This window comes from Girardinichthys multiradiatus, chromosome 11 (genome assembly GCF_021462225.1).
Source record: "Girardinichthys multiradiatus isolate DD_20200921_A chromosome 11, DD_fGirMul_XY1, whole genome shotgun sequence".
Taxonomy (NCBI): domain Eukaryota; kingdom Metazoa; phylum Chordata; class Actinopteri; order Cyprinodontiformes; family Goodeidae; genus Girardinichthys; species Girardinichthys multiradiatus.
This window is the reverse complement of record NC_061804.1, coordinates 26,667,703-26,691,669: the sequence shown is the minus strand read 5'-3', so window position 1 is coordinate 26,691,669 and position 23,967 is coordinate 26,667,703. Positions and strand designations below refer to the sequence as shown.

The following is a 23,967-nucleotide window of genomic DNA, read 5'->3' as shown; positions in this document are numbered from 1 at the left end:
GCTCTGTCCAGACAGAGTCTCTCCCTCGTGGATTATGGAGGCCATTTCTCTAGATTACAGCAGCAGGTGTCTCCCAATGCCTCATGGTGTGAGGGCTCACTCCACCAGGGGTATAGCATCCTCCATGGTTCTATTTTGAGGGGTGGCCACGAGTGGCATTTATGCATATAACTACTGTTCCCTGAAGAAGAGTAATGAAGTACAACACATGGCTGCCCCGCTGCTCAGCTGGGCTCGTTGAAGAGTGGCTATCGAACTGAGTAATGATGGGAATGAGAAACAGGTATATAGTGCAGGCGGGGCCTGTCACCTGTTGTTATCATGTAATTTGCCTAGGATGCGTGATTAGAGGTGGCTTCAGCCAGGACATGCAGGGCGTGATATCCCATACTCATGTGTTGTCCTTCGTTATTCTCCTTCAGGGAACAATAGTTATATGCATAATATTACAATACTACAAGGCATAAGAAAAAACCCAGGAAAGCATTACCTAAATGTAAACCCGCTAAGGTTCACCAACTGGGCAAATTGCAACCTAAGTTTGATTTACTTATGTAGCTACACTCAATTTTAGCCAAAAAATGGGAAATTACTATGTAGAACCATCAACAAAACAACAAATGAATTTAACATTAGAAGAACTTATTGAAGTTTAATTTGCCAACAGATGTGGTGTTTTCAATCCATTTGGAGGAAGTTATGCTAAAGCGCCTCTCCTGTCTCTGTTCTGATTCAAATGATTTTGGACTCCATCCATGTCGATATTCTGTTCCCTGCGAATATTACTGAAATACCCCAAGGGCTTTTCCTTAGGCAAGTTATAATGATGCTTCACAGAAGCAGGAGCTGTAGGAAGAAAAGGGCTGCCGGTGGTGAGGTCTGTCAAGGCCAGTGTATATATTAGTATTCAGCCAGTTTTTTCTCACAGCCATGCTTGTTTGCTTTTTTTTACAGGGACCTGGCACAGTAAAGCAGGGCAGATGTAACTTAGCAGCAGGAGGGTAGGGGTCTCTCCACACGTCTGGTAGGAGAGTCTGAGCCGGAAGCATGGCAGGAAAACAGTCTTCAATGTTTGAGTGTGCCTGCTGTAGCAGTGGACACTAGCCTGATTGCACAATACACGGTCAGAACATGCAGATTTCTCTGACACCAGCAATAACCATATCTGCCGGAGCATTCAAAAAATCAGAAGTGTAAACTTTTAAATGTTTTAAATATTTAAATGTCTATCTAAAGTCTAACTGGTCAGTCTAAACAATTTTAAGCTGCTGAATCCCGTTTCCTATCTTGCCATGCATGTTGACGAATTGAAAATCATCTGCTTTGTGGGTTTAAACTTGAGAAAATTAACCAAGTTTATCATGTCTGTAAAAAAAGGCACATCACTTATGATGCACTCTCTGTAATTCTAAGGATAAAGGATGTCAAATTTGGTGTTTAACTGCATCATAAGGTACTTCTACCATGATAGTTTTTTCTGCAACATATTAAAATGGTCAACTGACCATCTAGGGATGAAAGTGCAATGCATTATGATGCCATCAACTGGTCAAATAATTATTCTCTGAATTAATCAGAGTAAGTAGGTCTGCCATCAGCTTCTTTCACGCATTTTTCATGCAAAGGTAAGTGAATCTTCCTTAGTGCAGACAGAGCACCTGCATAGTGTTGTATGAGATTAAGTAATCCTATTGGATTATTGCTGCAATATTCGAGTAGCACCTGTGTTCCCTTTTTTCTAGCAATGCTGCTTATGGACAATATATATCACATCCCAAAATTACCACTATTATCCCACGTAAAAACATTTTTAAAAAGACCCATGCTTCATTATCAGATGTGCAGGTTGCCGATTATGATTGAGAGTAATTCAACTAAGGCAGCTTGTCTTCCTACGCTATTGAAACACAAGGCAGATACACAACAGTGTGATCAGGGTATTAACAAGCATAACATTAGATAAGAGAAGAGGTTTCCTTTAATCTCATGCATTTTTGGTTTATGTTTATAACAAAATAAAATGATTCTATACTAAACCAATGCCATTACAGTAAACTCCAGACTATAAGCCGCTACTTTTTTCCCACACTTTGAACACTGTGGCCTATACAACGGTGCGGCTAATGCGTGTTTTTTTTTCATGCCGCCAAAAACATTTTGCCTGGTAACAGTAGACCAATCAAATTGATGAGTAGTTCAAAGAGGTTCAATGAAATTGTGCAATAAATCAAGAGCACTTTCACAATTCAATTACCGGTATTGTAAATCAGACATTTATCTTCACCCTCATCAACATGGAAAATCACCAACGGGTTTCAAATGGCTGGACTGCTGCATGATTAAGGGGACCGGGTGCGAGTGAGAGCGTCAACGAAGAGGCTGAAGTTAGTGACGAGATCCTGAGGCTGTTCAATTCGGACACTGAAGAACAGGACTTTGATGGTTTCAGTGCAGTGAAGAAGGCGCTCAATTACTTTTGACCTGGTAGGCTGCAGTGTAAATCAGTTAGGAGATATTGGAATGTTGTTTGTGCACTGTTCAGTAAAAAAGCATAAGCAACGTAATTTGTGTGTTACTGATAACGTACGTATATTTAAAGGTAGCCGTGTTACAGGCACTGTTCGAAAAAAAGCATTTGCAATATGCATTTGTTTATATTACCATACAGATTAAATTAAAAGTAAAAAATTCCTCACGTGTAATATCTTTCTGTGTAAATCATATTACAACATGGGACACCCGCGGCATAAAATCTGGTGCCGCTTGTACAAGTACAAAATTGGTCTTCTTTCTAAAATTAAAGCATCCGGATTTTAATCAGGTGCGCTCTGTAGTCCGGAATTTACGGTATATACAGACCTACAGTCACAATCACCTGTTACCTGTCATCATGCATTAATAGATACTTATATATACAATACTTTATGCTGTTCAAAACATTTACAACATCTGAGCCTCTCATTGAGACCTTTTAGCATTCTCATAAGAAAACAGATGAACTACTATCACAAAACAAAATACTATCAGGTCAGTAAAAACAATACTTAGATAAATATCCCACAAAACTGACAAAAGGAAACAGCTTCATAAACTTATCATCTAAATCATTCACTTGTATTGTTTTGTTAGTACGATAATATGAAAACAATAAAGCTTTGCTATGAAAGGCAATCATGGATCTGTTAAACATCAATGAGTCTATAAACTGCTTTAAATGCCTCGGGGAGTCTTACTCAAAACAGCTGAGAATTTCCTGGAACACTCTAATTTTATGTTTGCTATGAAGAAGAAAAAGAGCTCAAAAAAGCAGACAGACATCATTTTTATCCAATATCAGATCTAAGACCTACAATTCTTGTGTAAAGGTTCTGAATCTTCTTTTACAAAGGACACAAAAAGTTTTGATTAACAACATAAATTCAGATCTTAAGAACAGCTGGTACTAAAATTGTACATTTAAGAGAGTGTAACATTTAAATAGCATAATTGATTCATTCACACAGCAAAATAGTGCTCACCATTTTTGCAACAGAAACAAGCTGTTTAATGTTCAGTATTATTACCTAGCATTGTTATAAGCGTACATTTACAGAATGTTCTTTTGTCTTGGATCCACGGAAAGCTTTTGCACGGGATATGGAAATGCTTTGCTTAATAGAAATGCTAACATCAGCATTTTTAGCTGACAGCTAGATGTCCCCCCCTTACAATCCTCTAAGGAGTCTGGCAACAAGACAAAAGACACAGACAGGCAAATAAGCACTCATGCACTGCCATGTGTGCTTCTTTGTTAGACATGATAGCTGAAGCAGCAAGAAAAGAAAATCAGCTGTAATTGTTGAATTGTAAACATGCAGTTGCAGGGTAATGCCAAGCATATTAAAATACAGAAGCTGATCTAACTGTGGCTTTCTGATTTGATTTCACTGACATGGTCAAGACATATAAATCTGATCCTTTACACATATTTTTTGTTTTATTTCTTCTCATTTACAGTTGTTTAATATAGTGTTGCTGATCTGTCCACTGATTTGTCTTAATGGAGAAAGTTCAGAATGGTATTAAAGGACAAATCATTTCAATAAGTTTTTAAGAACACACCCTCTAAGCTTTTTTATGCTACTCAGATCATACCAGCAGTACTCCTTCAAAACACAAACAATAATAATTACTGGTGCCAAGTACAACTACAGGAACAACACTATATTCCGCTCTAAAAACAGAGAGAAAAGAACCACAAAGCTGTTTGTGGTGTGTTTCATTAATATCAGGTCCCTCCCAATACTCATATATAAGTCATGAGGAATCTCTCTCTTAAGTGTCCTCTCAAATCCGCCCCCCCTGCATTTATTACACCTCATCTCTGCGGGGTAGCTGACGCTGATAGATTAGGGGGGTTCTCATATAGAGAGAACAAAGAGCCGACATGGGAGTTCCTATTACTCCCCCCAGGCATTCTCACTACAGCCTACCTCCTCCGACTAACCCTCGAATAAAAATCCTCCGATTAAGGTCATACAGAATTAAACTGAAATGTAGTTTTCTGTCCCAAAACTTGATGTAAGGGGGCACCACACAAGCAGACAACCTAAATTGTGCGATTTAGATTTAGAGAATAATGTGTAAATCACCAAGTCAAACATGCCAAGTCATCTTTCAATGTACATCAATGTAATCCAGTTTGCTGATAAATGTGACAGTCTTTTTCTGGCTTATAACCTTGTTGGGCTTCCTCTCGGAAAGCAATTACAACAGTGCATCTGCGACAAAGTAATTAAAACCCATTTAGGCATGTCTTCCCCTTCATCTTGCACTCAACACCTTAAACTGCCACTATCTCCTGAGTCTTCAAGAGCCTAATAAAGTGTTGAAAGTGCATAAAACACAAGGGCTTTTGACAGAGACAAGGAGGGAGGAGATGGAAGGGTCTCCAAATTGTTTTCCTGCAGTGCCAGCTAAAAATACACAAACGCGATGTAGCAGAGATTATTTAATTCACCCAAACCCTGCACAGGCGTCGCAAGAAAATAAATTTTGATGTTTAAGAAATTACAAATGCATAGGAGCAGGCGAACACCATCCCCCGAAACAAGAGCAGCGACTACATTTGTTGTGATGTGGAAAAATGGCTTTACAGACTCTACTAAAATCCTCGCTGATCATCACAAAAAAGAAAAGATTTTAAGTGATTGCGAATTATTACATGTTTACCTTCGTGTTTTTCAGGGTTTAAAATAATTAGTACTGTCTAAAACTAAACTTTGGTGCCTGTCATCACAGCATCTCTAGGAACCACAACATTAGCATTCAGTATCACAGTAAACAATCACATATGTCTAAGGCGAACCTAGACATGAGATTTTCACCGAATGATAACCTTGAGTAAAAATACCATGGTTTCAAAGAATCATGGTATTCACATAAACAAAAATATATAATATGGGCTAATTGGTTTCAAAACAATAAAGCAACAGTTATTCAGTTAACACTGAAAGCCAATATTAGCTGACTTGGTTTGCCTCCAATCCGCTTAGCAGAAATACTGCCTAACCCTAACCTTTGGTATACCTGCTTTACTTTGAAAAAAAGCATTACTCTAACAACATCGATGAGCAGCATCCTTTATTTTCCAACCCATTACCTTTTAAGGAGACGGCTATCTTTCTTTCTTTCAAAAGAAGTAAGATTGACCAGTATGCCAAAACAAAGAAAGGGGCAAACTTCCTGTGTTATCGTAGGAGAAGTATGATGGAAAATTTTAAAGGTTTTCAAACCATTGTTTTTTTAAACCGTGGTATATCTTGAGAAACATAATTGGTCCATGCTTATATTAAACTGTCTTTATTAACAGGTGTGAAAAAGTCAGTTAAAATTTTGAAAGCCAATTTCAATTTAGCTTTAGTCATGGTCTTTTCACTAAAATGTAAATTAGTTTTTGTCATTAAATGTGAACCATTGCCACATTTTCTTCCCAGTGTCAACATTGATCTGCATTGGTCCAAGAGGGTCTAGTCCAGGGGTGTGCAGCCTTTACAATCCAAAGAGCCATTTGCAACCTCAGTCCAGCTAAATAAAACCCATTTAGAGCCGCAAATGTTACATGACCTTTCAAAAAACTACAATGTATAATTTTTGATAAATATCTACTTTAGGAAAGGTGTTGTCGTTTTTAAAAAGCCAGCATTTTACTTCTATTTACAGGTTTTAAAATGAAGAAAAACATTAAACTTTGCAAAAGAAATTTATACATTTTATCCTATGGTATGTTATAAAATGGTGTAAAAAACCCACAGAGTTCCCAACCTAATGACAAGAAAAATAGATCTAATAAAATATTACTGGTACTATTAGTGTCATTCTATGGTGGAAATGTAATGCAATTATTTTATGAAATACTGAAAAACTCCTACAACCTGCATTTGTTAATATATCTATGTTTAAAAATAACAGTTGGTTTTTATCATTTTTAGCCAAAGTTATAAGGACCCATTGTTGAAGGTCCAAAGAGCCATTTGTGGGTCTGGAGCCACAGGTTGCAGACCCCTGGTATAGAACATATACTGTATGTCAAACTCGGGTCTGTGTGGTGAAGTTGGCATGCAATGTAATTGCCCAGTCAGAACTCAAAACCACTTCTCCTTGGTTCACATTTATCAGCAAACCTCATGCTACTACCAATCATATCTGGACACCAAAAAAAGCTAAATGAAAAGGTACAAAGCCTGTTTGTCTTGTGTGTGGAGCCAACATAACTGTAACCAGAGAATGTAACACTTTTTCAATAAATTTTAGGGTTAGCTCACAGCTGCGTATTCGAGTTTGACACCCCTGGTCTAGACCCTTCTCGACCATGGGGAGGTACTCTGAGTTAATAAGTCAGGGACAAGGTTGTTGAGAAGAAGACGTCAGGGTAGGGTTATAAAAAACGATCCAAATCTTTGATATTCTCCAAATCCATCACCTTTCACAGGGAAAGCACATGGTACCACAACAAACCTGCCAATAGAGGGCCGCCTAACAAAACTCACAGACTAAGCAAGGAGGGCATTAATCAGAGAGGCAGCACAGAGACCAAAGGTAACCCTGAAGGAGCTGTAGAGTTCCACAGCAGAGATTGGAGTATCTGTCCATAGAACCACAATAAGACACCATAGAGCTGGGCTTTATGGCAGAGTAACCAGATAAAAGCGATCCCTTAACGTTAAAAATAAGAAGGTAGGTTTTGTGGTTGCCAAAGGCATGTGGGCGACTCCCAAAATGTCTGGAGAAAGGTGCTCTGGTCAGATAAAAATAAAACTCAACTTTTCAGCCCCCAAGAAAACACTGTACCTGGCGCAAACCTAACACATCCCATTACCCCAAGAACACCCTCGCAACACTGAAACTTGGTGGTGGCAGCATCATGCTGTGGGGATATTTTTTTAACAATAGGGACTAGGAAACTGGTCCGAGCCAAGGGAAAGATGGATGGTGCTAAATACAGGCATATTCTTGAGGAAAACCAGTCTGCATGTGATTTGAGACTGGGACACAGGTTCAATCTTCCAGGAGGACAATGGCCTAGTCGAAGTCCAGACCTCAATACAATGGAGAATCTGTGGTTAGACTTGAAGATCACTGTTCACAAGTGAAAACCATCCAACTTGAAGGAGCTGTAGCAGTTCTGCCTTGAGGAATAAGCAAACATCCCAGGTGCAAGATGTGACAAGTTCACTGTGACTTATCCAAAGCCATTTGCAGCTGTAATTGCAGCATATAGTGGCTTTGCAAAGTACTGACATTAGAAGGGGTGAACAGTTATGCGTGTTGAAGTTTTCTGTTATTTTGACCTATGTGTTGTTTGCTTCACTATAAAAAAACAATACTTCAAAGTTGTAGGGATGTTCTGTGAACTAGTGCAAACTCTCAAACAATCCATTTTAATTCCAGATTGTGAGGCAACAAAACATGAAATATGCCAAGAGGGGTGAATACTTTTGCAGAGCACTGTATATCACTTTTAAAAACCACATATAAAAAAAACACAAATAACAGTTTTAGTAGCAGTAGTTTTAGTTAGCTTAGTCTGATAATTACTGAGAAGCAGCACTATCAGTAATTAAAGGGTTAAAAAAGTGGCTCATAATCCACCAGTTTCGTATAGTCAGCATCATTCCACCAACAAAAATCCTACTGGAGGGTTTCCACCAGAAATACCTGTATGGTGCTTCCTTGTCTTGCTGTCAGAAGCAACTAAATAAGTGGACTGTGTTCACTCTATTAACAGTGCAACAAAATATTGACTAGGTCGTCCTTCACATTTCGTGCTTTTCGAACATGAACTGCGGCGCAGTAGCGCTTCTTCAAAATGCAATAGTCAAAAAAAAAACAACGAAATAGCAGGTACACCTGACTGCATTACAACTCTCTCAGATAGGTCAGAGTGATCAAAGATTTAAGGTATCACAAACATAATTTTAATACCGACTGTAAGAGCACGAGGTGGAAAATGGCTCTAGGGAGAAATTCAACAAAATGAGCTTCTCTTTCATCCTCTGGTCAAAAAGCAATTACAATTATGTGCAAAACACAGGCAAACATCAGTTTAATCTTGGCAGCAGCCTGAGAGGAGGACAAAATGGTGTGTAAATGTCACAGAGAGGACTAAGCTCTGGAGACATATGGCTAACCAGGCACTACGTTTATATACAAAATGCTTTCATATCAAAATATGTTTTACATGGATCCAAATGTGAACAAATCCAGTGGATTTTGTAAAAGATGATCCAGAACATTAACGTGCTGTCATTATTTATTTAATAAATAAATAAATAAATATTTATTACATCATTATTTATTTATTTGTTTTTTTCCCCACACTTAGTTATTGCCTCACCATCTCATGCTGAAAATTCTATGTTTTATACACAGTTTATGACTTTTCCAAGTGGAATACTTGGTTTTTCTGAACATCACCCATGGTCGGGTCAATAGAAACAGGTATGGTGGCGTATTATCCTGTTCCATGTTAAATCCATGTGTTTGGATGCTCTCTTCCTGCATTAAAAAGAACATCTGTAAACACAGAAGAAACACTTACATTAAGTTCCACCATCTTGCTACTACATTTGTTACAGGCACATGCTGTTGAGGCATGCTTGGTTCCCGAAACTGGTGGAAACACACGCCCAACCTCAACATAACAAAGTGTGAAGGCACCCAAACCGAACCGGTTCAAGAACCAGAGTTCTTTCTGTGGAAAAACACCTATAGTAAAAGTGAAAAGCCTGAATTTGACAATAACCCTTGCTCTGATTAAACATAGATTTAAATTACTGTAATGTTGCAGGTTATTTTAAGAATTATGCATTCTAAAAGCAGATGAAAAATTCATCTACCCTCTTGTTGGACCCACTTTGTCCAAAAGGTGGGAGAACTGCTTGGAAAATTTGACTAACTCAGTTACACCAGTTTTGTCAAGAGGAATGGTTCAAAAATGTCAGTCAACTGTTGTGAGAAGTTATGGGCGGATTCATGAAATGTTTGACCTAATTCATACAGTTTAAATTTACTATTTAGCAACTAGTTCTGATTTTACTAAAGCTGACAAACTATAGCCTAATTTAATGTCAGTCAGTGTATTAGTGTAAAGAATGCTCTTAAATAAATGTATTGTTATCTTTATTTATAAAACAAAGTAACATTTCTTAGGCTTCAAACCGAATAGTCTTTAGGACACTGATACACTGAACCAACAGGAGTAAAAGGATTTGATCAACATGACATTCTTTAACTTCCTGACAGTGTGGAGGTGAAGGCCAACAGAGTAAATGTATAGTGTAAGGGAAAGTGATGGCTAAGCAACGTACGTAACCTCTGTTTCAGAAACACTCCGCGCCTCATTGCAGCCAGACGGCTGCCAGACACTCGGCTATGTTTCAGCTGGAGCACGGAGAGGAGCCATTACCCTAGAGATTCTCTTTGTACTCCCCAATCAATTATTTACACCACATAACATGGCTGGCTAATAACACACACACACACACACACACACACATTCTTGTCTTGCTATATGTAGTGAGGACCATCTGTTGACTCCCATTGATTTTCATTCATTTTCAACCCTTTCTATGACCTAACCCTGACAATAACCCTAAACCTAACCATTACCAGTGCTTACCTAACCCTAACCTTAACCTAAAGTCAATTCACACCTTAGTCCTAAACCTAACCGTTAGCAAAATAGGTCGTGAGGACCAGCAAAATGTCCTCACTTTGGTACAAACGGTCCTCAATTTGATGGTGAAATCGGGAAAATGGTTCTCACTGTGATGCCAAGACAGGAACACACACACACACGCGCACACACACACACACACACATGCGCACACACACACACACACACACACCCATAGAGACATGTAAGCAAGAGGCCCGCCAAACACATACAACAGGAGACCACTCAGCAAAGATCAAAAACGAGGATTGATCTTGTACAGATGTTAACCTTTTCTGGACTAGCAACACAATTATTCATGAGTTTTAAGGTAATACTAAAAAAATCCTACATCTTCTCTGGTTGCACTCTTTCTAACGTGAGAATTGTTGCTTTTCTCTGTGTCCTATGATTGTTCAATAAATATATTGTGAGTTTCCTGAACTAAAAAATCTGGAGCGATTTCATTATTTATAACCACCACAGTTTACTACAGGGGCATGACAAACTGTTCACCACACACCCCACACAAGAAATATTCACCTCTCATGCCAGGTAAAGACAAATATTACATATCTCCAATAATCACATGGCTGAAGACAAAATGGGTGACCTGGTACACTCTCTTCAAACTACGTTATACATGTCCAAAACTTTGAAACACATCTCCTTACGTGGATGTAAATGAAATATATTACCTGCCTTTCTAGAACAGAACATGTTTCAGAGCAGCAAACCATGCCAGAGGAGCCTACATTAACCCTGCAGTACTTTTCTTACCAAAAGAAACATAAAAAAAATGAATTCAATTATACATAGAGAAGATCTAAAATAGCTTTCAAGACAGGTTCTTATTCTCCTGCTCTAGACACAAAAACAGGATAACTTGACACAGCGGTACAGATTTTTTGCTGAACATCAGTTATGCCATTTCACTCACAGCAGGACTAAGATATGTTGACACAGTGAAGGTTGTATTTATAGGGCTTACAGCCACAGATAATACAACAAACTGGCATAAACATTCGGCTTGACTTTCTTTCCTCAAGAAAGAAATCACTCAGCCGACCGGATATACAATATTCATCTCAAGTAAAGAGCACTTTTAAAAACAGAAGTTAGCCAAAGTGCTGAAGACGACAACTGAACCAAATTAAGAATAATTAAAAACAAATGACTTCAGCACAATGCTGAGGTGCCAGTCCAGTAAGATATTTAAAACAATTTTTTAAATCAATCCATTCATTTAATTTCTACTTATGATCAGAGAATAATGAATTCCAGTGATCCAGTTGTGATGATATAAAAGCATAGATAACATTCTCCTGCTCCTTCTGAAGGAGAGAGAGAGCTGGTAAAAGTTCACCAGCTTATCAGTTAAAATTACTATCAAAGGTCACACCAAGGTTCTTTACAAAAGAACTGACAGACAGCCATTGTACCTATGCTCAAACAAAAATAATTACCGGTACAACCTTGTTATCATCATGATTTTAAAGAATTCCATTTATCCAGGATCTCACTAAAACAGTAAATTAGAGGCCAGATACAATCTTTGCTTTCTGGTTTTGGGGTGTAAGAATATCCCTACATCATCTGCAAATTAATGAAAATTGGCAATAAATATATTAAAAACAGCACTGGACCTAAGATGGAACCCTGTGGGATTCCAGAAATGAAGAGTCGCCTACCTGAATATAAGAAAAGTAGTTTTTTATGAACAGGAGCACTTCATGTAATCAGGAACCAGCTTCAATGCATTGTTGGAACTGAAATGTATCTACAGGTCCTTCTCAAAATATTAGCATATTGTGATAAAGTTCATTATTTTCCATAATGTCATGATGAAAATTTAACATTCATATATTTTAGATTCATTGCACACTAACTGAAATATTTCAGGTCTTTTATTGTCTTAATACGGATGATTTTGGCATACAGCTCATGAAAACCCAAAATTCCTATCTCACAAAATTAGCATATCATTAAAAGGGTCTCTAAACGAGCTATGAACCTAATCATCTGAATCAACGAGTTAACTCTAAACACCTGCAAAAGATTCCTGAGGCCTTTAAAACTCCCAGCCTGGTTCATCACTCAAAACCCCAATCATGGGTAAGACTGCCGACCTGACTGCTGTCCAGAAGGCCACTATTGACATCCTCAAGCAAGAGGGTAAGACACAGAAAGAAATTTCTGAACGAATAGGCTGTTCCCAGAGTGCTGTATCAAGGCACCTCAGTGGGAAGTCTGTGGGAAGGAAAAAGTGTGGCAGAAAACGCTGCACAATGAGAAGAGGTGACCGGACCCTGAGGAAGATTTTGGAGAAGGGCCGATTCCAGACCTTGGGGGACCTGCGGAAGCAGTGGACTGAGTCTGGAGTAGAAACATCCAGAGCCACCGTGCACAGGCGTGTGCAGGAAATGGGCTACAGGTGCCGCATTCCCCAGGTCAAGCCACTTTTGTACCAGAAACAGCGGCAGAAGCGCCTGACCTGGGCTACAGAGAAGCAGCACTGGACTGTTGCTCAGTGGTCCAAAGTACTTTTTTCGGATGAAAGCAAATTCTGCATGTCATTCAGAAATCAAGGTGCCAGAGTCTGGAGGAAGACTGGGGAGAAGGAAATGCCAAAATGCCAGAAGTCCAGTGTCAAGTACCCACAGTCAGTGATGGTCTGGGGTGCCGTGTCAGCTGCTGGTGTTGGTCCACTGTGTTTTATCAAGGGCAGGGTCAATGCAGCTGGCTATCAGGAGATTTTGGAGCATTTCATGCTCCCATCTGCTGAAAAGCTTTATGGAGATGAAGATTTCATTTTTCAGCACAACCTGGCACCTGCTCACAGTGCCAAAACCACTGGTAAATGGTTTACTGACCATGGTATCACTGTGCTCAATTGGCCTGCCAACTCTCCTGACCTGAACCCCACAGAGAATCTGTGGGATATTGTGAAGAGAACGTTGAGAGACTCAAGACCCAACACTCTGGATGAGCTAAAGGCCGCTATCGAAGCATCCTGGGCCTCCATAAGACCTCAGCAGTGCCACAGGCTGATTGCCTCCATGCCACGCCGCATTGAAGCAGTCATTTCTGCAAAAGGATTCCCGACCAAGTATTGAGTGCATAACTGTACATGATTATTTGAAGGTTGACGTTTTTTGTATTAAAAACACTTTTCTTTTATTGGTCGGATGAAATATGCTAATTTTGTGAGATAGGAATTTTGGGTTTTCATGAGCTGTATGCCAAAATCATCCGTATTAAGACAATAAAAGACCTGAAATATTTCAGTTAGTGTGCAATGAATCTAAAATATATGAATGTTAAATTTTCATCATGACATTATGGAAAATAATGAACTTTATCACAATATGCTAATATTTTGAGAAGGACCTGTATATAATGTAAAGTCAAAAATCAGACCAATACAGAGAAATATTTAAAACAAAAATATACAGCTTGATTTTATCAAATCATGCACACTACACTACTGTATGCTCCATACAGCTGGTCACTTGACCACACACCTTTTACCATAGCATTTCTCTAGAAGGAGTTCAAACCAAAGCAACAGTAAGATGGAAAATGTTCATTTCTTTGAAACTGTTGCAAGATACCAGTCCAAGGCCCATGCCTACATAAAACTAATCCCACAGACAGTTAAGAGAGCACCTGCAATTACACTGTGGGTGGCACAGGTAATAAGGCTGAGTTGTTGCATATTTATGCAACAGTGAACAGACAGAACAGCTCACACTGTCATAGCAGCACTGTTATTACAGGGGTTAAAACTGGGTGGTATAACTGGGTTAAGATGCCAGGTAGAAAACCACAGGTTGGAGAAGCAATTTTCCAAATAAAACCCACACTGTGCTAACACAGCAAGCAGTGAGGAAGCATTATGGTGCAAAACAGGTGTTAACAAGAACAGACAGACGACCAAACAGGCAATAAGGATTGTTCACTTTTTAGTGGAACTGTGCATCTTTGTTACGACAGACAGAAACACTATTTTTTACTGATACTTTCTATAGTGGTTGACAATATGCTACATCTAGGAGTGATTATCTTTCAGGGCTTAAGGTAACTTCACATCAGACATGTTGCATTATTTATCTGGCACAATGCTTATCTGGAAGTATTAGACGAAATGAGAAAGCGCTCTAATGTTTTTCTAAGCTATGTAGTTGGTCACGATGTTGTGTTTTGAACACTTGCTAGACAAGTTCTCCTTGTAATGCCAGCTCTTTTACTCACAGTAATATTCATTAATAACACAATTTAGGTTGAAATAGTTGCAAGAAAAGGCAGTTTGTGCTAAATTCACAGCTAATCCTAAAGGGCAATCCAAATGTGACAACCCCCTGCTGAGAAGCAAAAAATTGCAGACCCTTGCAGTGAAATGACCAAATAATCTTTTCTAATGTGTCATTTAATGCTTCATCTCACCGGCTGTGGCCACACATTAACACTCAGGTTGTGTGCTGAGGCTTTATTAGAGGCCTTTTGTTTAGCTGTGATTACACTGATAGGGTAATAAAGCGATGGAGGTGGGGAACACAGCAGGGAATATTGGATTCGGATTACTAGGTTGCGTACATGATGAAATCCTGTCAAGACTAGGGACACATTCAAATCGCCAAACAGTGAAAGTGGAAGGATTTTCACCAACAAAATGTAAAGACAAAATATCAAAATGCAATCTTAATGGCCGATGATTTTCAATGGCATGCAGTACTTTGTAAAAAGTATTCATATACGTTGTCACTTTTTGTCTCATTACAATCACAACCTTCAATGTATTCTATTGGGATTGTATGTGATAGACTAACACAAATGGGTGAATAACTGTGAGGTGGAAGAAAATATTTTTACCAACAAAAAAATAAATAAATAAATACTGCAAAGAAAAACCTGAAAAAATCTGGGTTTTGTGTGCATTGTTAAAAAAAAAGCCATATGGCATCATATTTAAAGTTTGCTAAAAGCCATGTAGTTGACAGAGCAAATATGTGGCAGACGGAGCTCTGAGGGATCAAAGTTGAAGACTGTAGCTTACATATTAAACACCATCTCTGCAGTGAAACATCTTGATGGCAGCATCATGCTGTTGGCATGAATTTCTTCAGCGTCGACATGAAAGTTGATCTGTGCTGATGGGAACACGGATGGAGCTAAACATAGAGAGAATTTGGCAGAAGCCTATCAGATGGCACAAAAGACTTCATTCTGGGCCGGAGGTATACCTTCCTGCAAAACAACGACTAAACATACAGCCAGAGCTACAGTGGAATAGTTTACATCAAGCAAATTCGTGTGTCAGAATGCCCCAGTCAAAGTCCACACCTAAATCCAATGAAGAATATGTGGCAAGCTTTGAAAATTGATTTTCACAAATACTCTCCAGCTAAACTGACTGAGCCCGGGTTCAGAGAGTATGAATACTGTATATTGCACAGTATGACTCATAGGATGTCAGATATTAGGAAACCGATATAAAATAATTCAGCTCTTTTCTCTGGATTCTTCTTAGTCTAGAATGAATAAACTGTACATCATTCTACGATACACAAAAAAACAAAATCCAGTAATAGCAAAAGGTTTTTTCAACTTTAGCATCAAGTCTGTCTTAGAAGGCCTGCATATGAGTGAAAATAGTAACCAGGTCATTCTCAATCAGAATAAATCATGCCAAGCACAACTCTGCTCCAGATACATTCTATGCACAAGTATGCTGCTCTCACTAATTCAGTGTACCATCACTGAAACCTCATAAAAGGCTTCTCAAATGCACATTCCTGTATACCTAGTGATTTTGGTCCTATTCAGAGTTTCAACAATTGATGGACATGATAGTTTGACATGCTAGGATGTCGTTGTAATATAAGTAAAAGGTAAAAATACACCTCATCTCAGCCCCACTTGTAATTATGAAATCACCCATCGGTGATGTAGCTAAAAACAAACACAGACGTTGAATGCTTACCTTCTGTAATCCTTCCACTTCGAATCCGTGGAGGTTTGCATAAAGAGAATGGTGCCTCTTTCCTAACAATGGTGCCTTTAAATGAGCAGTAGCTGTGACGTCTTTGTCCAAAAGCCTATGTTTTTTATCATCCTTCTCCCCAGACTCCCTTTGCTCCTGCTCAATGGGCTGGCATCCGAGAGCTTGTGTGACTTTGGGGCTCTCCATCTCCGTGTGTCGGTGCAGGTTCAGGCTGCTTAGGCCAAGTGCACAGGTCAAACATCCCTTTATTCAAGCAACAAGGGACAGGGGGAATCTGTGTGACCAAATGATGTCCACAGCCAAATTTAAGCCATTCACTACATGCTCACTTCAGATTGAGAAGAATCACTGTTGTCCTTTTCTGCAAAAGTTCAGAAGAAGTGCGGTTTTCACAGCAAAGCTAAAGTGTCTAAAATCAAGCAAAGTACATTTACTGGCATGGTTGTCAGATACTAAACAATTTGTCTTATAAATGTATTAATGAAGGTATGTAGTGGACAAGCCTGATTAAAAGCAGTTCCAAATGAACCAGGAGCCAGAAGCAACACTCATGCTCTTATGCAGTGACAGTCAGTTCCATATTTCTCATCTTGCCTTTCAAAAACAACTGATTGTCATGGCACCGTACCAGTCTTTTGCATATTATTTCAAACATTTATGACGACACAGAGTCTTGCTTACGGCACAACCATGGTTGGTTAATGTCTTCTCGCTGGTCTTCTGTTATCTCTGAGGTTTAGCAGGGACATTTAAGAGGACCACACACAGGCTCGCTTATTTACAGTGCATAATTTTAAAACCGCTCATGCAGGCCCAAATCATAAAACAAATAAGGCTAGATTTGCATTGGAAAACATGAAAACAAATGAAAACAGTCTAACTAACAGGTCTCCATTCCGGTCTCCATTCTTGCAGCGAGGCTGGGATGTGGGTAGCACGATGACTCCTCAGGATTGTCGTCGCTGATGCGGCCATGTCAAAGCATTTTAATCAGAATTCAATGAGACCCGGCAGGGCTGCTTAATTCCATCTTGTCTTCGATGCAATGAAGGTAAGGAGGGAGGACGAAGGAAAAAATGAGTGAATCCAAGTGTAGATGAGAGGAGGGGGCAGGGAGTTCTGCTAGCCTCATCCTATCACAAAAAGGCAGGCTTTGAGAGGGGACCCAATCATCACAGTAGCCCCAGCTCGTTTCCATGGAGATGACGCTGGAATGATGGTGGCTGCCTATTGATTGTTGAAAAGGCAGTGGGCGCTGCAACACAGAGAGGCAGGCGAAATAACAAGTGCGCCCTGTCCAAACTGATATTTTACCGCAGCTCTTCACTTTAAGCCAAAGAAACCCCCCCAAAAAACAAAACGCTGATTCACTGATGGAACTCCTAGTGCTCTGAAAAAGCTTTAGACATGCACATGTGAACATTTGTAAAGATGACACAAGATGCCACTTAGTGTTGAAATGACAGTGACAGTTTTAAAAGAATTATTTTAACTATTCCAGCAAATTAAAACTAAGTCAGCATGGTGACTTCATTCTTAACACATAGCTTTATAAATCCAAGGAGAGGAGAGAAGTAAATCATTAATCGCATCTATTTAAATGCCCGTTTCAAATGCAATACTCTTCCAAAACTCAGAGTTCTCAGTTGTTTTTCAGGCTTATTTTAAAAACTGATTTAAAGTGGAAAAGTATGCCAAATATTTCTATCATTGCTGAGTAAACTGGATGGAAGGACACGAGGATGGATCAATGGACCGCTCAATGAATGATGTGTGATCAAGTCATGGGCGGATGGATGGACGGATGGATGGATGGATAGATGGACGGACGGACGGACAAATGGGCAGGTGGCTGAGTGGACAGACAGATAGACAGATGGATGGATTTGTAAAGACTTCAATAAAATTCCAGACTTTTCCAGACTGCATAGGAACCCTGGAATTCCCACTGAACCTTGACAACTAATTAGTTGTATGAGCCCAAAGAATGACCACAGTTCTGTCTGATTAACATTAAACTGAATATGTTAATACAAAAACATTTATTTAGAAAGAAACCCTTTATACTGCTGCATTAATGCTACCAGAACTTGTTTACAATTTCTCTACAACCAGAACATTGATTTTGAGTTATTCTACGGATTGTTACGATTGATCAAACTTTATATTCTTACAATCTGCTGCTATCACCTAACTTTAGCTTAATTTAATGACACATAGAATGACAAACAATAAATATCTGAGTCGTCACCTCTCACCTAACCAGTTGTTAACTGCAGTATGTTTTCTAAAACAAATTATTCATGTTTCAAGTAAATGACAGCAACCCATTAAAAATAATGTAGGTTTGTTGCAACAAAGCACTGTGAAAAAGCACAACCAATATAATAAACAATTAAAAAACCTTAAAGCTTATAAGATTAACTGATGGAGTCAGAAATACGATGATGTAGAAATATTAACACAAGAAATGTGAAAAGGTGAAGCAGAATGTTCAAATCTATGAACTCCACTCATGTGACACACAAGTCCTTTGTGTTGCTCTAAGAACACGTTGCCTTGCTGCAGACTATTTCATTATTCATACCAGTTTACCCACAAGAACAAGGTTTTCTACCCCTAAAGCAGAAAACAAGCCTGCTCTAAACACTTCCTGCTCCTCCTCTGCTTTTTTATCATTTCTATTTACTGCCTGACGGGGGACAGCACCTATAGCCGCAACTCAACCAATGTTTTTTTTTAAAGATAATACCTAAAAATGAAAGGATTTTAATCAGCATCTTCCGGTGAGCATGAAACCACAGATGCTGTGCACATTCAGGGTCGTCATGATCTGTGGCATTGACATCCTGTCACTCAAACACATTTTCACCAACCTCCTCGACAGACTCATAAGGCACGTGTCGGTCAAACACAGAAAAATTTCACGATGAAACAGAGGCTGTTTTTTTTTTACTGGCTTTCAGCCAAACATACATAAGCCAATAAAATTGTATTTTTATAACCTAACTATATTGCTGTTTGCTATTAATTTTTTTGTAATTAGCTGATAAGGAACCTTAAATGGTAGTGGCTGTTCAGTTTTTTTTTTTGGAAATGATTCAAGCTTTGATGAAATGCTGAATTTTCTCTTTTCGGATCTAATCCAAAGCACGCTGACCCACTTCTGCCACTCAAACAAACATAACGCAGTCCCATAAAACATCCCCTCATCTCCCTGCTCTCTGCACACAGATACAGATTTCACAAGTTACCATTCATCTTCCAACTGAATGAAACAACTTTAGAACTCCCGATTAAATTATAAATTTATTAAAAAATAAAAAAGTAAGACTAAAAATTATTTAAGATAAGTAAATACAATGCCTTGCTAAAGTATTCACACCCCTTTAGCTTTTCCTCATTTTGTCATGTTCCAACCACAAACACAAAATGCGTTTTATCTGCATTTAATGTAGCAGATCCACATAAAGTAATGCATAATTATGAAGAGGAAGGAGAATGCTATATGGCTTTAAAAGTTTGATACAGTTATTGTGCAGGTGTAGTCAGTCCCCATTCCTCTGAAAGCCCTCAGTACTGTATAGTGCAACCGATTGCTTACAGTCAAATAGTTACAAGCATCAGAGTTTGTTAGCAAAGATCAAGCAACACACCAGACAGATCAAAAAGAAAGTTCTGGAGATGTCAGGTCAGGCATACAGTTGTGGACAACTTTAAAGCAGGGTCGGGGCATAAAACAATATCCCAAGCAGTTGTTTGCTAGCTTTTAAGGTTCGATATTATAAAACCCCAATAAAAAACACTACAGTTTGTAGAGGTAATAAGACAAAATGTGAAAGGAACCTTATCCAAAACATTCTTTCCAAATTCAAAGAATCATATGATGCAGGTTTGGTGAATGTCGCTGTTTTTCATTGAACTGCTGAAGGCTGCTTTAGCTTGTGGTTCCGGGATCTTTGGTATGAGTACATTGTTTGAAAACACAGTTAGGGTTAAAACCTAATGAATTCTTGTCCATCCCCTTAATTTCCCTGTTATCTACGTATCAATTCCTATAGATTTGGTTAATCTAAAGAGTCAAAGAAACATGTTATGCTGCGGTTTGTACCGAATGGCTTCTCTTTAATTTATGCTAGACAAAAATCTGTTTTTGACATCCACTTGCTCAACAGCAAATCATGATAGTATCTGTGTTATGTACGGTGTGTTAGGGTCACAGCATCTCAATCAAACACCAGGTCAATGTAGAAAGATTCATAAACCCACCTCCATGTTTCTTTTTGTGCATTTGGTCGATGATGACTCGTCTGATGAAGAAGACTCAGCACAGTGGGGTGGATGGTTATCCTCAACTGCATGGATGGTGTAGGGGTGGTAAATTTTCAGAGAGCTTATCTGACAGGCACTCCTGACTGCAGTAGAGGTGCATGGCCCAGCAGTCTGTAAGCCACTGCTTGAAAGCTGCTTCTCCTGATCAGGTTTGGATTTTCTGTTGTATGAGGATGTTCTCAGCTGGGCTCTGGAGCAGGTTAGGTGTGCTGTTGGCTGACAGGGATAGCAGCTGTTATCCCAGACTTGCTTCTTTGAGAAGTAGCTGGGTGGTCTTGAACTTTGAGTACCCTGCAACAGCCTCCCATGGGCCTCTAGAAGGCGGCAGAGGAAGATGGCCTTTTCTAGCTCAAATTCTTGGCCATGATGAGATTTATAACCTGCTTGCTTCCCATTTATCTTCTCATACAGTGTGAGCAGCAACTGCTCCAGCTTTGATGGTCTACGGTCGAGATAAAACCCAGCTTCCCCTGTGGACTGCACCTTATTGTGTTGCCCTCCGTTTTTAATCTTCCCCTCTTTAGCCAGAAGATATCTACTTTGGGTTCGATCCTTCAGGCGAATACGCCTGGCTGCCAGCTCCCTGACGGCCCTCTTATGTTCCCGCTCTGCTTCTTCTCGTAGGCACCGAAGCTCTACGCCAAGCTGCCCACAGGCCCACAGCGTTTGGATCTTTTCTACCTCCAAGTCAGCTCGCAGCCTCTCTAGCTCTCGCTTGTAGTCCGTCTGGTTCTGGCATGACCTCTTGGAAGACAGTGCCAGAGGGTTATCCCTGTCTTCTCTCATGCTGCCTCATTCACAGCACAGCACGCAAGTAGAGATGAGCAATTTATATTTCTACACAGGAGGGCATGCATCAAGAGTGGAAAGAGGAGCAGGTGAGTTATGGCTGGATGGTTAGCAGACATGCAGCATGCATTGTTTTAACATTGCACCACTGGAAAGATGAGACTGTAGAGGGTGTGGGAGAAATGGAAATGTGATGCAGATTAATTTGCAAAATAAGAAATGAAACATTTTGGCATAAATGGTTTAGGCATCTGGGGCGATTTATGAAAATCTTTAAGAAAACATGCAAAATGAACACAAATACATCTCACATAAACAAAGGCTGCAAAACCTCCAGCTCTGAGAAATCTCAAAACCACAATCCCTTATTTATGTTGGTTTTCTGATCATTTACCATGAAATTGCAGATTGTGTAAGACTGTGAGGATTGCTTTAAAAATATCAGACTTTCTGTCGTATTTAGTTAATATCTAAACATGGAAAACATGCACATGGACTGAATAAACGCCAGTCTTTTCTTGGCCAAATTGGAGCGACACGTTACTTGACTGATGTCACACTGTTTCTAGGGTTTTAAGTCTTCTTGATGAGAGTGACAGGAGAAATCTTTCGCTACATATCTGGGTGGTCTCTCTCTTATTAAAGTAAGGCTATTTTAAAACTACTGTTGGCCAGCTGTAAGCTGCTCCTTTGTTAAGCAGCTGGCTTGGTTTCAGAGCTGACAGCCAAAATTATTAATCAGCTAATATCAGCCTATTATATTCTTTGTTAATTTACAAAGAGCAGAGTAGCAAAAACGTTAGACTATTCTGAGCATTAAGCTTGATAACTTGAAAAGTACAACAAAATTTGGCAGGGGTTTATTAAAAAACTGTCTAAATATCAAAATCAAACTCAATAAATTATGTTATAAAATACATATCATTATAGCTGCAATAATTATGTGATATTTTTTCACAATGTGAGTTTATTTTCGCAGCAGTAAGGATAATTATCCTTTTTTGTTTTAAATATAAGCAATTATGTCTTGTTTTTTTTTTTTTTGCAAAAGGCACTTTATTACTACTCAAGACTACTATTACTATAATGACCCTCTTCTGTTTAATGGGGTCTCATTTGCTTTTGTATATTCAGTGCTTTGGAGATGAATACATATCTAGGACAGCTTTCATTTTTTCTTCCCTGTTCTTCAAAATTAAAACAGTCTTCTAAATATTTTGGTCTTTTTCTTTAGTCACTGGAAGAAGCTTCTATCTACCTCCAGAAGAGATCCTTCTTCAGCCACATATTGCTTTAGTCCTGTAGGTGTAGTTGATCTTGTTGTTAAAATAAAACCAAAATCCTGCGTAACTGATATATTCTGATTTCTGTTGCGTGTCAAAAGAATACTGGCTAGTTTTAGAAACCTTTTCATTTTATGATCTGCTTGAAATCAATATTTTGCCATGTATCCTAAGGGATTTCTCAGGTTCTTATCGCCCACATTGTTTTTCTTCTTCCAAGAAATGGCAACCAGTGTTATGTTCTTACCAGGATATTACACTTGAGGCAACTGATGATGTTTTGTTATCCTCTTTGCTGAAGTCATGTTTCCCATAATTGGACTGTGGTTTTTACCGAGTATTTTTATGTGTGTTTTATTCAAACATATCACAATGAATAGCAGATGAGCAACGTGCGCCTATTTTGTGTGGAAGCAATAAGTTAACAGGCGGACTTTCCTATAGCCGAGCAATAAGTCATGATAGTGATGGTGGTGGATTCTGCTGGACGCTTCATGCTGCAGAGATGGAGACTTCGCTAAAACAAGTTAATTCACAAGCTTAACTCTGCTATACCAAACACTGGTGTATTGCCAATTAGCTTAAGGTTTAATGTTAGGCAGTGAAATAAAATAAAATGTGTGTCATTTTAGAGTTGAAACAGCTAAATGCTAATACGTCCTGTTAGCAACAGTTAGCTAGCTTCCCGTTAAGTTTTCTAGCTAGAACTTATATGAAACTCACCTCTTTGCGGACACTACTGTTATAGTTAATTTTTCACCAATGGGGACATCTTCTTTCAACCACGGATCTTATGTTACAAGTAAAAATGGTCATGCACTACCTCACTGATTAGCAACATTAGTATTTAAAGGTCCACAGAGTCATGCAAGAAGGGGTTTGTTTATCTGCACTGTCCCACACACTGTCCCTGTCCACCGTTATCCTGTTGGCCAGCACAAGTGCTGCTTTCAAGTCTACTTCGCAACTTTGTATTATAACTTAAATACTCCCCTATTCCCTAACATTTCCGTCAATTAACATCAACTTTCACCACTAATGCAATAAATAAGAATTTCGAGAGAGATTAATGAATCTGTTTTCTCGTAAAGCAGATTTAAAACAGCATTCGGTACAACGTTTATCACTCAAATGTCCAGCTTTTGGTTATGTATTTCTCAAGAGGTGTTGATATATATTTATATCATTATCAATTTCCCTTTCTAAGACGAAAACGTCGATAAAATGTATTTAAGTCAAACTAATGAATTAAGCAATTCATTAGTTTGCGTTAGATCATTTCTACAGTGTTACTGACAGAGTACTTGAACGCAACGCAATCGCTGCGTTTAACTCAGTATATGGGACTTGGCTGACAACTAGTG

The 23,967-nt window shown here is 38.9% G+C and overlaps 1 protein-coding gene across 2 annotated transcripts in view; it reads right to left on the bottom strand.

Annotated features, from left to right (window-relative positions):
- Nucleotides 1-23,479, bottom strand: part of LOC124876245 (peripheral-type benzodiazepine receptor-associated protein 1) — an 80,296-nt gene extending 56,817 nt beyond the window's left edge. Inside the window, exons 1-2 of one of the 2 annotated variants that reach the window (XM_047378859.1) lie at nucleotides 23,327-23,479; nucleotides 20,469-21,482 (exon numbers count right to left, since the gene is read on the bottom strand). In XM_047378859.1, the coding sequence (XP_047234815.1) occupies nucleotides 20,469-21,317 (849 nt within the window). In that variant the 5' untranslated portion in view covers nucleotides 21,318-21,482; nucleotides 23,327-23,479. Of the gene's footprint in view, nucleotides 1-16,178; nucleotides 17,418-20,468; nucleotides 21,483-23,326 lie in introns of those variants that run through there. The other variant, XM_047378860.1, reaches the window with a different exon arrangement.
- Between the last annotated feature and the right edge of the window lie 488 nt (nucleotides 23,480-23,967).